Source organism: Rhinatrema bivittatum, chromosome 15 (genome assembly GCF_901001135.1).
Source record: "Rhinatrema bivittatum chromosome 15, aRhiBiv1.1, whole genome shotgun sequence".
In the NCBI taxonomy this organism is placed as follows: Eukaryota; Metazoa; Chordata; class Amphibia; order Gymnophiona; family Rhinatrematidae; genus Rhinatrema; species Rhinatrema bivittatum.
In genome coordinates this window covers 77,043,683-77,059,843 of record NC_042629.1, presented here as the reverse complement: position 1 = coordinate 77,059,843, position 16,161 = coordinate 77,043,683, and the positions used below count along the sequence as shown (strand labels likewise).

Genomic DNA, 16,161 nt, shown 5'->3' with positions numbered 1-16,161 from the left:
TACTCCGAAGCTACATCTAAGGAGGGAGTCCCTTCACAATTCCTAGCAGAAAAGCAGACAAATGTGGGTCACAGTACTTCTATTGCTGCTAATACCAGAAGCTTTTCCAAACTCGCAGGCTGGCTGCACTCAGCTTACACAGGACGCAGATTATTTGTATTTATTTTTACACCATCCCTCCCCAGAAAAAAGCGACAAAGCGATGTATAGCACAAACAAAAACTAAAAATATCAAGCACAATTATTAAAAGTAAGATAATTACATAACAGTGAAGAGTAAATTAAATTAACAATGAAAACAATGTAAGAACTGGAATGCTAATCACCAAGAACTGAAATGACTTTCCCCAAAAGCTCCTGTCAATGGCCATGCTTTGATGCCTACCCAGCCAGGAGGGCTGTGCCCAAGGATGATCGGCTACAGTCCCAAGAGGCTCTCGCACCAAGAGCAGAGGGGTTTTCCAAGCGTCTGTTCCAATTATTTCATGTGCTGTGAAAATCGGGGCAGCCGCACAGAGCTGAACCTCGAGTGAAGAAATTTCAGGTTCTGAAGACTTCATGCAGTGAGACTCTGGGGTTTCTGGCCATCAGGACTGCCTTTGCCTTTTGAGGACCTTCCTTTTTTAACCTGGTATTGGCTGCAAGGATGTTCATGATGGTGTGCGTTGCTCTAGTGGAAACCCTTTGGGATCGAGATCTTCGCATATCCTTACCATGATGATTTAGTGGCAATAGAAGTGAGAGCCAGAGATGGGAAACCTCCACAGGATGACGGGAGGCATCAGGAGCTCAGTATTCTCCTGATTTGTGCTGTTTGAGATTGACGTGTGTCATTCAGTATCACTGCCAGAGAGAGAAGGCCATTTGTATGGAGGAAGGTCTCAAAGAGCAGGACGGTGCCTTTAGCTCCATGCAGTAATGGTAGAGGTGCTTCCATTGGAGAGAATGTTTATCGTAAAAAAACCTTTATTGATAAAAGAAACTCTAAATGTAACAGTGATCATTAATACAGCAGCTCTTGCCGTTCAGTCACATAACCGCAGAGTATGTAAGGCACGGCAGCTCTTGCCGTTCAGTCACATAACCGCAGAGTATGTAAGGCACGGCAGCTCTTGCCGTTCAGTCACATAACCGCAGAGTATGTAAGGCACGGCAGCTCTTGCCGTTCAGTCACATAACCGCATAGTATGTAAGGCACATGCTGAAATAGATGAACAATTGGCTGTATTCAGTGTCACGGTATCAGATAGCTTGCAGTTAGAGCAAATCGAGTTGCTTGCCACTTGTGTACTGCACATCACAGAAAGCATTTACATATTATAAATTAGGGTGGTTACATCTTCTGGGGAGTTATAACCCAGTTAACCTGCGGGTTCATTCTTCAGCTTCCGTGGAGCCCTACATCAGCCATTCCTAAAGCAATGGAAGCTGAGAGAAAAATCTAGAAGTGGGCTCGTCTCTGACCTGCTGCACTCGGAGAGGCCCATTCTAGTTGAGAATATTGGATATTTGCTCTGATAGAGAGACCACTGTGCTTGCACTTTCTGCAAAAGGGCTTTTGGTCTCAGGAAGAAGGAAGGTTGCACATGAATTTTCCCGTAATGAGGCGTGAGAGAGATTCTAGGACTTTGGTGACAAAGGGTCCAAACTTGATTTCAGACACTGAAGCTTTTGGAATCTGCAAGGTGCACTGGAGCAGGAGCTAAAGCACGAAGGTTCCCAGAAGTCCTGGGGCAGCTTCCTCTCTGCTTGAACGACATCGCTGTCCCTTCATGATAGCGACTGCCCAGGAAGCTGCTATAGGACAACAAATTCATAAGGAGCTGGCTTTCTGTGGAGTAACTGAACCCTTTTCTCGAGGAGGCCTTGTGGAAATGTAGCTGGAGAACCTTTCACACTCTTTCAAGATGGATTGATTCCTCGTGGGAATCCAGACTTGCTCAGTGCTTGCATGTTGAGGCTTCCCCCAAAGAAAAATGGCAAGAAGCTGCCCACAAAGGGCAGGAGAAATGAGCATTTCCATTAGTAAAGCAGCTTTAAAATCCATTTTTGAAGGGTTTTTATTCTTATTATTTTCTTTATTGAATGTTAGAGGGATTGTAAGCAGAGCAGTGAGGTCTTGTCAGTTTTCAGCAACCACATTAAACCCCCACCCTTCCCCTCCCCCAGCAGGGACCCGGAGCACTTCGTGGGCTTCCGTACAGTCTCGGTATGTATATTTAGTATATATTTCTTGGCTTGCGGGAGCATCGTCCAGAGGCTGAGATCTCGCAGTCGTATATTCATATTGCATCAGGTGAGTAAGGCGGGCGTGCCAGCGTTCAGCTCGTGCTCCATCGTCTTTAATCCACAATGTCATAATCACTTGTATGGCAACAATTGCCGCCTTTTTTAAGAACAGCTGGTCCTGCGCCGAGAGTCCAGCGAGAGAGTCGGGGATAAGTTTGGATCACTGGGAATCTGGAAGGGCAATATCAATCTCAAACTGTCCCGCACTTCCTCCCAGAAGAGAACCAACTTCTCACATTCCCACAAGCTGTGAAAATAGGAGCCCCTCGTCTACTGACATTTCAGACAGATATCGGAATCGCATAACTCAGCTGCAAACAACCTAGTTCTGGGCATATACATACAGTGCAAAATCTTAAACCCTGTCTCTCGTATGGCTACATTTTCAGATACGGAACAGCAATCATCTAACGCCAGATATATATCGGCCTGCATAACCCATTGGTTTTGGCTGAGTGATCTGGAATGCGTAACGTCTTAGAAAATGCAGAGCAGGAGTTTCCTTTTCGAGTACCAGGTGTGAAAAGCTCCAGATGTTCCCCTGTGGTTGCGTCCCAAACAGAGCATGTATGCAATGTCTGGCTTGTAAAAAGGCAAAAGTCTTTTGAAGGGAGATCCCCAAAGCATCGCATCATACCCGTGCCCCGGTCATAGAAGTGAAAAACCCCTTTCAAACCTTTCCTACTCCAGTGCTGGAATGTCTTAGTCTCTAGGCCGCTGGGGAATTGCGGATTCCCCCTGAAGCTGAGCAACGGGTGACACATCTGAACAAACGTAACGTTTTCAGGCATAAAAAGCACCATGCCCTTCTCCCCGAGGAGATTAACATTCGATGTCGACAGAGGGGGGCGTCGGGAGCTGCATGATATGGTCTTAACCATTCCTTTAAGAACGTATGGGGCGTAATATGCCGTAGAAGGCCTGCTAGATTGACTGCCTCCAACCTGGGCTTTTAGGTAAATGCAGCGTCTGTAGTGCCAATCTGGCGGTATGGCCTCCCTACAGCTTCCCCCTTTGTAAGCCAAAGCAGCATCTGCTGCAAGATATAGAGCCATCGGGGTAACGCCATCATTTTTAATAAAAATATCTTCCCGGTTAATGACAATGGCAAGGCCGTCCACAACTTTAATTTCGCCTCCATGGCTTTAAGCAGCGGGCCCACATTCGCCTCATGCATCCTAGTAATGTCGCTAGTTAGCTGTATTCCTAAGTACCGCATGCCCCCATCTACCCACCGCAAGGGGAATACCCCCGCCCATCTATCTTTTACCCGCAGGCTTAAAGCCATTGCCTCAGACTTTTTAATCCTGCAAAAGAGCCAAAAAGGGCCTGATGTTGTAAAGTCCTCTCTAGCAACCCTTGGGGTGAAGTTAAAAATACCAAAACATCATCGGCGAATGCAGATACTTTAAATACCTGCCGTCCCAAATGAGACCCCTTAACCAATGGGTCTGCTTCTTTCTTGCGTAAGAGGATCAATCGAGAGAATGGGGGAAAGCGGACCCCCGCGTCTGGTTCCCTTACTGAGCCTGAAATCCGCAGAAGCTTCGCGGATTGGGGAATTTTATGTAGCAGAGTGAGATTTTGTATGACTTCCCCCTGAAGCCATAGTGGTTCAAGGTGGAAAACAAATATGCCCACGACACCCTGTTGAAAGCTTTTTCGGAATCAAATCCGACTATCATCGCTTCTGTGCCCCGTTTCTTACTCTTCCATCGCTATTATTAACTTAGATTCGTACCAATGGAGCGACCTTTTACAAAACCAACTTGATTTTGGGGAATACGATACACCGTATTTTTCACTCTATAAGACGCACCTAGAATTCAGATGGGGGAAATAAAAAAAAAAAAAATGATGTGCTAAACCAGCTCTGTTCCCCGGGTGTCTGAGCGTCTTATAGAGCAAATTAGGGGAGTGCACAAAATTGTTTTTTGTCCTCATTTTGTTTTCGGGTCTGGGGAGGGCTATTTCGGTTCACTCCCCTGATTGGAAAACTTTTATCGTTCTCTTTCTGTGGGGGGAAAAAACCCCCATCCCAACCCTTTAAATTTAATTAACTACAACCCCCCACCCTCCTGACCCCCCCCAGACCTGCCAAAAGTCCCTGGTGGTCCAGCGGGGGTCCAGGAGCAATCTCCTGCACTCGGGCCGTCGGCCGCCAGTATTCAAATGGCGAAAGTCGGCCCCTGTGACATACTAAAGGCAAAGGGGCCCTTACTATGTCACAGGGAAGGAAACCAAACACCAAATAAATTTCCTGGAGCTTCAAGCAATCAGATATGCTCTCAGGGTATTTCAGGATCGCTTCTCCAATCAAGTCATCCTGATCCAGACAACCAGGTGGCCATATGGTACATCAACAAACAGGGAGGGATGGGCTCCTACCTTCTGTGTCAGGAAGCTGTACAGATATGGGCGGAGGCCCTCTCCCACTCGATGTACCTCAAGGCCACCTACTTGCAGGGAGTGGACAATGTGTTGGCAGATAAGCTGAGCCGCACCTTTCAACTGCACAAGTGGTCTCTCAACCCCCTCAGTAGCGAACTCGATCTTCCAACAATGGGATTATCCTCAAATAGACCTCTTTGCGTCACCTCAAAATCGCAAAGTAGACAACTTCTGCTCTCTCACTCGCAGCCAACACTACCAGCCAAGAGACGTATTCTCCCTCTCATGGACAACCGGTCTCCTATATGCATTCCCTCCACTTCCACTTCTCTCAAAGACTTTCTTGAAGTTACGTCAGGACAAGGGAACCATGATCCTGATAACACCTCACTGGCCGCGCCAAGTGTGGTTTCCAATACTTCAGGATCTCTGCATTCGCAGGCACATTCCCTTGGGAAAGGACCTGCTTCTAATCACTCAAAATGGCGGGTGCCTACGCCAGCCCAATCTTCAAGCCTTGTCCCTGACGGCATGGATGTTGAAAGGTTAATCCTTCAGCCACTTAACCTTTCTGAATCAGTTTCCCGTGTTCTGATTGCTTCACGGAAGCCTTCCACGAGAAAATCGTATTCTTACAAATGGAACAGGTTTACGTCATGATGCTCTTCTCAGTCCCTTGACCCCTTTACCTGTCCAATCATGAAGTTTCTGGACTATCTCTGGCACTTGTCAGAGTCAGGTCTAAAAACTTCCTCTATCAGAATGTATGTCAGTGTGGTAGCCGCCTTCCATACAGGTGTCGGGGACGTTCCCATATCAGTACAACCCCTTGTAACACGTTTTCTGAAGAGCTTGCTTCACCTCAAGCCTCCTCTGTGTCCTCTGGCTCCTTCTTGGGACCTCAACCTAGTTTTGGGTTGGCTCATGAAACCACCATTCGAGCCTCTTCAATCCTGTGCCCTTTGATATCTCACATGGAAAGTGATTTTCCTTCTGGCAATCACTTCCACTCGCAGAGTTAGTGAATTACAGGCTCTAGTTACTTATCCACCTTACACTAAACTTCTGCAGGACTAGGCAGTACTCCGCACTCACCCTAAACTTTTGCCTAAGGTAGTTTCGGAGTTTCATCTCAATCAATCCATTATACTACCTACCTTTTTTTTTTTCTCAGGCCCCATTCCAATCCAGGAGAGCAGGCTCTGCATCCCTTGACTGTAAACGGGCTCTAGCCTTCTATCTAGACCGTACAGCTGCCAACAGGAAAAACACTCAACTGTTTATCTCTTTCCATCCTAACAAGTTAGGGCAGCCTGTGGGTAAGCAGACTCTCCTCCTGGTTAGTGGACTGCATATTCTTTTGCTATCAACAAGCAGGCATTCCACTTCAAGACCGTGTTAAAGCACACTCTGTGAGGGCCATGGCGACTTCAGTAGCGCACCTACGCTCTGTGCCGCTTCCTGACATTTGCAGAGCTGCCACCTGGAGTTCTCTCCACACCTTTGCAGCCCATTATTGCTTGGACAAAGCCGGAAGACAAGATTCCATCTTCGGCCAATCTGTCCTACGTAACCTATTCCCAACATGACGTACCAACACCCTTCTGCCTGCCCGGTGGGGTTCAGGATGCCCTCTACCAAATTCATCCCAGTCTTTGTGCCTGTTGCACACCTGGGTACATTTCGTGCATCTTCGGACATCCTCAGCTCGGTACTCACCCATATGTGAGGACAACCATCCTGCTTGTCCTGTGAGAAAGCAAATGTTGCTTACCTGATGTAACAGGTGTTCTCACAGGACAGCAGGATGTTAGGCCTCACGAAACCTGCCCGCCGCCTCGCAATGTTGGGTTCGTAACATTTTCTTATTTTATTTTCGGCACTACCTGTAGCTTTTTAACAAGACTGAAGGGGGACCCCTGCTGGCTGCAGGGTTAGTGCCATGCTGGGAAGCCCAGTAGGGGCCAGTCAGAGTTCTGGAAACTTTGTGTTAGAAAAGCTCTGTGTTAGAGCTGGGAGTTAGCAATCTGTTATCTTCGGTGTGGACAGACTGCTTGGGAGACAGCAGTCTGTAGGTATTTGTAGGTCGATCCTTGGACCAGTGGCAGATGACCACGCCCCCGAGGGAAGATCCCGAGAGGGACCACCGGTCAGGCTCAGAGTATGGAGACAGACACACACCAGTTCTTTTATTAGACAGTATACTGAACCACCAGAGGGGGCAGTAGTGAGCTGGAATGCCCGGCTGGGCTGTAGTCCCTCAGATACTGGAACAGCGATCCCTGGAGGCTGAGCTGGAGAGAAATTGAAATGTAGTGAGTAGGCAGGGTATGCAGAGTTCATACCCCTGGTAAGTCCGAGGAGGCAGAGTAGCTTAGAACGAATCCTTACCCTTGCTAACTCGATGTGTTAGCAAATACTGAGACCTTAAATATCCGTCACGGGTGACGTCATCTTCGGGGGATGCCCCCGAGGTTCGCGCCATTGCTGTACTTCTGTCGGGGCCGAGTCGTGCATGTGCCCTTAGGACTCTCAGGAATATGGCGGTTTGCAGCGTGGAGCCAATCCGGGGATGCCGGAGGACCTCGGCAAGAAGACGCCGCGGCAGCCAACCTTCCCGCGGGCGAAGAGGGAGGTGCCAAAGAGGTAAGGAGGGCGGAGAGAGGGCGTCGGGCACCGATGGACACAACAGTACCCCCCTTCAAAGGGCGACTTCCTCTTCAGGTACCAGGCTTAGGTTTTGAAGGATGCATGAGGTGGAATTGATGAAGCAATTCTCCTGCTGTCGGCCATTTTAGTGTCGGCGCTGGCGGGTTTGATCTTTTCTTTTTCCTTCTGCTGCAGCTTCGCGGACATCGCCAGTGAGCTGAAAGCGGCTTCTATCGGCAGCGGATCCCTTCCCCTTACGGGGTAATGTTTTGGAGATTTTTGCGAGATTACTCTCTGAATTTGCAGTTTTTCGGAGGGTCAGCACCCGAAACTCTGATGGCCACGTCCCACCAGGCTCACCGCATCATGTGACCTCTTAAAATCCATTTTAGACTTTTTTTTTTTTCTCTTAATGCCTAAATGTAACCCCATTAAGGATGCAAATAACAACACTGAGAGCATTATGAGATCCCCATGTGCAAATTAGCGCTCTGAAGGCCAGGAATCCAGGATCCTGCTACTACAGGTAAGGAGGCGGCATGATGGGAGCTGTGATCTTCTGAGCCAGCGGGTAGTGCTACCCTCCATGGTACAGGCTGGCAGAGATCAGCACCCCCCACTCCTCTGCTACTACAGGTAAGGAGGCGGCATGATGGGAGCTGTGATCTTCTGAGCTGCGGGTAGTGCTACCCTCCATGGGACAGGCTGGCAGAGATCAGCACCCCCCACTCCTCTGCTACTACAGGTAAGGAGGCGGCATGATGGGAGCTGTGATCTTCTGAGCTGCGGGTAGTGCTACCCTCCATGGGACAGGCTGGCAGAGATCAGCACCCCCCACTCCCCTGCTACTACAGGTAAGGAGGCGGCATGATGGGAGCTGTGATCTTCTGAGCTGCGGGTAGTGCTACCCTCCATGGGACAGGCTGGCAGAGATCAGCACCCCCCACTCCTCTGCTACTACAGGTAAGGAGGCGGCATGATGGGAGCTGTGATCTTCTGAGCTGCGGGTAGTGCTACCCTCCATGGTACAGGCTGGCAGAGATCAGCACCCCCCACTCCTCTGCTACTACAGGTAAGGAGGCGGCATGATGGGAGCTGTGATCTTCTGAGCTGCGGATAGTGCTACTCTCCATGGTACAGGCTGGCAGAGATCAGCACCCCCCACTCCTCTGCTACTACAGGTAAGGAGGCGGCATGATGGGAGCTGTGATCTTCTGAGCTGCGGGTAGTGCTACCCTCCATGGGACAGGCTGGCAGAGATCAGCACCCCCCACTCCTCTGCTACTACAGGTAAGGAGGCGGCATGATGGGAGCTGTGATCTTCTGAGCTGCGGGTAGTGCTACCCTCCATGGTACAGGCTGGCAGAGATCAGCACCCCCCACTCCCCTGCTACTACAGGTAAGGAGGCGGCATGATGGGAGCTGTGATCTTCTGAGCTGCGGGTAGTGCTACCCTCCATGGTACAGGCTGGCAGAGATCAGCACCCCCCCACTCCCCTGCTACTACAGGTAAGGAGGCGGCATGATGGGAGCTGTGATCTTCTGAGCTGCGGGTAGTGCTACCCTCCATGGTACAGGCTGGCAGAGATCAGCACCCCCCACTCCTCTGCTACTACAGGTAAGGAGGCGGCATGATGGGAGCTGTGATCTTCTGAGCTGCGGGTAGTGCTACCCTCCATGGTACAGGCTGGCAGAGATCAGCACCCCCCACTCCTCTGCTACTACAGGTAAGGAGGCGGCATGATGGGAGCTGTGATCTTCTGAGCCAGCGGGTAGTGCTACCCTCCATGGTACAGGCTGGCAGAGATCAGCACCCCCCACTCCTCTGCTACTACAGGTAAGGAGGCGGCATGATGGGAGCTGTGATCTTCTGAGCTGCGGGTAGTGCTACCCTCCATGGGACAGGCTGGCAGAGATCAGCACCCCCCACTCCCCTGCTACTACAGGTAAGGAGGCAGCATGATGGGAGCTGTGATCTTCTGAGCTGCGGGTAGTGCTACCCTCCATGGGACAGGCTGGCAGAGATCAGCACCCCCCACTCCTCTGCTACTACAGGTAAGGAGGCAGCATGATGGGAGCTGTGATCTTCTGAGCTGCGGGTAGTGCTACCCTCCATGGGACAGTGGCAGAGATCAGCACCCCCCACTCCTCTGCTACTACAGGTAAGGAGGCGGCATGATGGGAGCTGTGATCTTCTGAGCTGCGGGTAGTGCTACCCTCCATGGGACAGGCTGGCAGAGATCAGCACCTCCCACTCCCCTGCTACAGGTTTGCCTAAGAAACAGGAGGGTTTTTGAAGGCCACTAAATTGTGTAATCCTCACTCTAGTACTTTCATTCCTATTTCATTTCAATCTGAGAGTGATATTGCCCACCTTATATCTGAAGCCCAGGTCTCTCTTACAGAAATATTCACACTGTCGATATTACAAGGTTTACAGATTTTCTGTGGCGAGATCAAGTTCTTTATGAAAATCAGACAGCGTGTCATGATTTCTCTTGCTTGTTTTCCCAAGGCAAGTTACATATAAAACAGTATAAAAAATACAATATTTTACTGTGTGTGGGGGGCGAGTGAGAAGGGTAAGCCAGGTGGATAAAGAATCTTTTAGCCCCAAGCTTTGACTCATTCAGCAAGAGCTGTGGCATTTCCATAGGCAGAGAGCGCATGTGGAGTAGAGCTTGGGAGGCGGGTGCAGCCTGGCAGAACAGGACCTGCTCTTGGCTCTTGCCCATCTTGGTGGGAGGAAGGCTGATGTTGGTCTGAGCCAACAGGTAGGCAGACATGAGGTGAGCAGAAGCCGGCCACAGCTTCAGAATGTGTAGTTGGTAGTCACTTGCTTCCCCCAGCCCTTTACAATGTCCTCTGTCTCTCTCCTTCAGAGTAAACGGGACCATTTGTTGATGAATGTGAAATGGTACTACCGCCAGTCGGAGGTCCCGGATTCTGTCTATCAGCATTTGGTGCAGGACCGGCACAATGAGAACGGTGAGTCCCTTCCGCTGCCAGCTTCTTTCTGAAGGGGGAGGGGGTTATTGATCCCGGCACGGACTTCACTCCCTTTCATGGGCTGAGGAAGGAATTTTAATTGTTACCAGACTTTGCCTCCTCACAGGGAAATACTCAGTGTGAAGAGAGAGAGTGATGCATTACTTACTGCAGGTGCACACTCTCAGAAACTACAGCTTCAGAAAATGGTGCCTTTTAGTTCAGTGCCAGATATTCCACCTCCCTGCTGCTCCTGCCTGGCTCATGGATGGATCCTTTTAATTCTCCTTTGGTGACTCCATATTGGTAGAAGAGGAAATGCTTTATGAGATTGGCAGGAAAGCCTTTCCTCCTGGGTGAGCCTCCTGTCCCCTCACGTAGGCCGGTCTGCTGGGGCTGTTTAAGGGCTTAGCTTCCTGGTGCTAGCTGCTTAACGTGAGCTCCACGTGTTGGCATTAATAAATAGAGCCTGGTTAGTGGCAAATTTTGTTTCCCCAATAGGAATATACAGGTAGGTAAAGGACTGGGTTTGAGCAGACTTTGAAAGGCTAAACTGAAACCCTCTGGCTCAGCTTTGGCTCCCCTCAGGCAGCTGGCGTTCTGGATGGGTGTTTTACCTGCCCTCTCTTCTGTGACTGCTCTGCCTGCTCAGGGTTTCTCTTCCTCTCTTGCAGACTCTGGCCGAGAGCTTGTCATTACGGATCCAGTCATTCGGAACCGAGAGCTCTTCATCTCTGACTATGTTGACACGTACCATGCTGCTGCTCTCAGGTGAGCTTCCCAAAGCTGCCTTCCCTCCCTCTTACTCACTTGTCTCCTCCCACTGCCCAGCTGATGCTGACTGCTCACCTCATTTAGTCTGCTTTAATGTGCAACCTGGAGCTTGGCTTTATCTTAGCTAGAGAGGCAGACTGGGAGCTGCTCATAATGCTGCAAAAGCTTCCATCCAGAGAGCAAAAATAGCCACAGCCAGATGCTCTGAGCAGCTCTATGAACATTGCAGTGAAGGTGGACAAAGCTGCTCGTGAGGGCCAGAAACGCACCTTATTCTCAAGCAGTTCATGGTGACGCTTCATAGGCACGTTTGCATAATGGTGGGAGAATCAATTTGCACAGTTTGGTTACTTGGAAAAATAGATCTGTCTTTGGTAACAATGATTTAATATTTAATAAACTGATTTATGCAATCACATCAAAAAATAACAATAAAAAAGATAATACAATATAAGAAACCAATATACCAAGAAAAAAGTAAGCAAGGTAGTACAATATGGCAAAACCAAAATAAAAAAACCACATTAAAACACAAAAAACATTAAAATCAATCTTAAAAAAAAACCAAGTTCCTCACAAGTGTTTCAGCAATAAATACAAGAAAAACTTAAAATGGTCATGGTTTTAATCAAAAACTTTGGAGAAAAACCAGGCTTTAACCAGTTTCTTGAATTTCAAATAATTGCCCTCCAAGCGAATATCCAGAGGCAATGAATTGCAAAGCACGCAGGCCTGATTTTGAAACACAGACTGTCGAGGACCCTCTAAATAAATTTCCTTCGGATAGGGCAACTTAAGACTTTTTTGAGCTGATCTCAAGCATCGTGATGGTTGATAAGAAATCGACAAATTGAACAAGTATTCAGGAAGCGCCATGGAGAGTGCTTTATGGGTCAAGCAGGGGCCAGCAACCAGGCTCCTTAGCACCAGGGTTGGGCACGTCTGTGGTTCGTTTTCTTAACAAGTTGGCAAGAAGGTTAAAGAAGCAAACAGTTGAAACACATAGTGGGAACTCCTTTAGTTATTGATGACTTGGTTTCATTTATACTCCGTCTTTCGGGCCCTTCAAAGCAGATTACCTTCAGGTATTCTGAGGGCCGGATTTGCTAAGGCTTTTCTTCCATGCTGCATTTATGGGGAAAAAAGCTGCCTCAATTTGTCACAGAGGCCATGGAGGGTGAAGAGCCTTGGCCGAGATCGCAAGGAGTGGCAGCAGGATTTGAACCCTGACTTCCATGGGACTCTGCTTTAAGAATTGAAATACTGAGTGTTGTGTGCGTGTGTGAGTACCACAGTGCTGCCTCGGCCGTCTTAAGCAGCAGATTTGTTAGCAGTATGTGACTAACCGTGCGCCTCTGCCATCACAGCAGGTGCTCCTCCCTATAACATGGCGTTGGGGAGGGTTGGTTTAACAGCGTTTGGGGTTCACTCTACTGTTTCCCCAGTGAGGGGTCTGAGAAACCTGCCCTCTGGTTGGCTGGGAGGTGTAGATTTTCCTGCCAAGCCCCCCAGCGTTTGTAAAGTGCTTGCTGGATGGATATTTACAGGCTCTGAAGTGATGAGACGCTAGCAGAGCCACATCTGCAAGCCTTGTTCCTTTCCTGGCATGGACTTATTACAGGGATGGAAATGAATGCATTAGATTCCAAGGCTGTGCTGTAATCAACCTCCCGAGTGATTTCCACTTTCTGGGATTCCAAAATTGCAAACTGTGGAGCTTGATGGCAGGAAGCTTAAGACTGGAGCCATCTTCTAATTAAAGTGAAGCTGCCTGGGGCACGGAGAGGCATCGCTGCTGCCTGAATGTCCAGATCCAGTCAAGCCAGGTCTTCCTGCTTACAGTGAATGCTTAGCAAGAGAGAGCAAAGGCTGAAGCCTGAGCATGAACAGGGGGACAGGGACAGGTAGGGAAGCGAAGTCCCCTCAGGGCACTCTCTACCTTCCAACGCTGCGGGGCCTGCATTCTGCTCCATTTCCACTTCTGTTTACTTTGTTTTCCCATTGGAAGAGCCTTTGGTTCTCTGCCTCTGCACTTTCTGCCTTCCTCTGGGTTCTTCCCCTGGCCTGAGCTGGAGGGGCCCGGCTGGGCCAGAGATTCGGGGGAGCAAATTGTGCTCCCATGTTTTACTCTGGGCTCTGAGTATTATTCCCAGGGTTGAAGCTGAGAGGTAATTATCACTGTAACCTTTTATAAAGTTTATAAAACTGATATTGTCAGCCCTTGAATGACCTGGATATCATCGGGAAGCAGGCTGCAAACAGGGAAGCCACTGACTTTGCTTGTGACCTCGGGCAAGTCACTGCATCTCCACTGCCTCAGGTACAATCTTGGCTTGTGAGCCTTCTGGGACAGGGAAAAACCTGAAAGGTGGACTATAAATCAAATAAAAGAAGGAAGGTTGGGCTGGTAATGGACATGTCTTCTGTAGTTGCCATAGTTCTGGGCACAGATCTGAAGAGTTAGCCTATGAGCCACATGCCCTGCTTCAGTTTTCTTAGCATGGCTGGTGCAGCACAGAAAGGGAAGCTTTCAAACCCAGTTTGAATTACATTTCAGTGCAAATGAAATGCTGTTTGTGTTTGATCCTGAATCCTTTTCCTTGGCGTGGCTGGCAGGGCCCATTCTCAGGGGCTGCCATTGACTCCCTTACTGCGGTTTGCATGTCTGTGCTGAGGGGTTAAGATGCAAGGCAAACATTGGCTATTGCCTTTCTTATGACCTTGACAGTGCCCCTTTAAACTGCTTCTTTCCTAGCATGTAGCCAGATGGACTCAGGACCAGTGGGTTATGCTCCCCTGCCAGCAGATGGAGACAGAATAAGGCTGTAAAGCTGACATCACGGTGCATACACCCCTGCCATGACCTCAGCCCTCCAGTATTCTCTGTCTCCAGCAGATGGTGGATGTACCTCTCCCTATGGGGATTGTACTTTGTGGAAGGAGAAATTCTGCTTTCTAAATTGGAGAAAATTTGAGCCCCGCTCTCCTGCGGTGATACCTAAAGGTCCCTCCCCCAGTTGAGAATTCCTGAGGTGATTTCCGAGATCCCTCAGAAGTTTGCCTTGGTCTGGTAGCCGGTTCCCGGTGTGGACTTTGCTGCTCAAGCAGCTGAAAGGCAACGAGTGCAGGAATCCAAGCGCAGCAGTGATGGCCGCAGCCAAAGACTGTCTCTATATTCAGCCAGTAAGCACTGAGCCCAGGTAAGTAAAAAAAAACAAAAAAAAATCGTCCTGAGTCAGAGACGTTTGGAGGGGTTTAGTAAGACTTCCTCTGGTCTCCTTGCTTGGCGCGCTGTACTGACGTTGTTCACGATCCCGTTGGGGTAAGGGGAAGTGGGCTTCCGAGCTACGCGCTATGCCCTGCTATGGGCTTGGCCGTGTGGTAGGCCACAGCGGTGCCATCTTGCATGCGTTTCTGTGCGGGCCGTATTGCCCTCCATATGGTGTCAGTGCGTCGGCTCTGCGCATGCGCTGTGCATGTAACGGGTGCGTCTCTGCGCGCATAACTTTTAAAACATGCAATGCAGGAAGAGCTGTGTGCACGGGCTGTGTGCGCCTCGCCACGCCCCACCTAGACACTCAAAATTTGTACGCATACATTTTTAAGCATGAGCCAATTGAATGCACAACTACCACTGCCAATGGCTCTGGCAGCAAAGAAACATAAGCGCCTTGCTCTCGGCGCTGCTTTTCATATTAGGGCTGCACAGTCTGACCTGGATTCTTGCTTTGTCAGCCCTGTGAGGAAGCCCAGGGAGAGTTGGCCTCCTTGGACTTTGCTAAGCCTGGCTTTAATATATACACCATTCAGAGGATGGGTCAGCCACAGCCTTAACTGGAAGTACGCCGGTCCTGAGGACCCCCTTGACTGGGTCATCCATGGGAGAGGGAAATTCAGGTGGACCCACCCCAGTACCTCCTGGGCTAGGCATGGACCCGATTGCCTTTTCTTGGGTGGAGTTTTTCCAGGGTCTACAAGCCTTCGTACAGGAACAGTCTGCTGCCTCACTTGTCCCTGTTGGCCGGTGACTCCGTCCTCTCCCGTTCCTACCAGCAGACCCTGAGGCATGCCTTGCCTTACCAAGGGTATTCCTGGCAGGGTCCCAGATGGCACGGATGAAGAGGAGGACTTAGATTCCTTGGAAGAAGGGGAAATCCCCCTGCGTTGGAACTCTATTGGACCATGTTACAGTACTTTCACAGAGACAAATTGCTGGCCCTGGTTTCCCAGACCCTGAAGATGCTGGGAGTTCCTGGAGTGGACTCTTATGATGGAAGCAAAGAAGAATCCCATCCTGGTGTCTCTACGGAAAGCCTCTTGCTACTTTCCAGTACTTGAAGCCATCCAGGAGTTGATGGACCTGGAATGGGATGCCCCAGATGCAAGTTTTAAAGGGGGATGAGTGTTAGAAGCTCTGTACCCTCTGGACCCTGGTGGTGAGTGAGCGTTTGCATTTCCCTAAAGTGGATGCGCTGGTCTGTGCCATCTCTAAGTGAACAACTCTCCCAGTGGAGGGAGGAGCAGCCTTAAAGGATGCGCACGATAGATGGATGGAGTCCATCCTTAAACAGGCCTTTGACGCAGTAGCAATGACCTTACAGATTGCTTCTTGTTGTGCCCTGGCAGCTCGTTCATGCCTGCTCCTCTCTTGGGAGGTGGATGACTCGAGTGAATCCAGAGTGGTTATGGACCCATTACCGCCTTTTACCTGATGCGGGCTCGGACCTAGTCCGTACCTCAGCCAGAGGAGTGGCCTCAGTGGTGGCGGCCAGAAGACAGCTGTGGCTGCAGAATTGGACAGCAGATCTCACAAAGATGCTCTTTAAAGGATCCCTCCTCTTCAGAAGGGAATTTGGAAAAGCTGGCCAGTAAATGGGGCGAATCTCCAGTACCACGGCTACCAGAAGATAAGAGGAAGCAGTTACAGTGCCCCTCGCCTATGAGGGGTCGATCCAGGGGCTCCCAACACTTTTGCCCCTACAGAAACGCGACATTTCAGAGGGCTCGGCCCTCTGAAATGTCAGCAGCCCAAGAGAGGGGCAGGCTCGGGTTCAGGCTTATCCCGAATCC

At 49.7% G+C, this 16,161-nt stretch overlaps 1 protein-coding gene across 1 annotated transcript in view; it reads left to right on the top strand.

Moving 5' to 3' along the window:
* The window catches only part of RERE (arginine-glutamic acid dipeptide repeats), a 296,711-nt gene that overhangs the window by 195,562 nt on the left and 84,988 nt on the right, over positions 1 to 16,161 (top strand). The window contains 2 exon segments of the mRNA XM_029579229.1: positions 10,212 to 10,317; positions 10,992 to 11,088. Coding sequence (XP_029435089.1) covers positions 10,212 to 10,317; positions 10,992 to 11,088 — 203 coding nt within the window.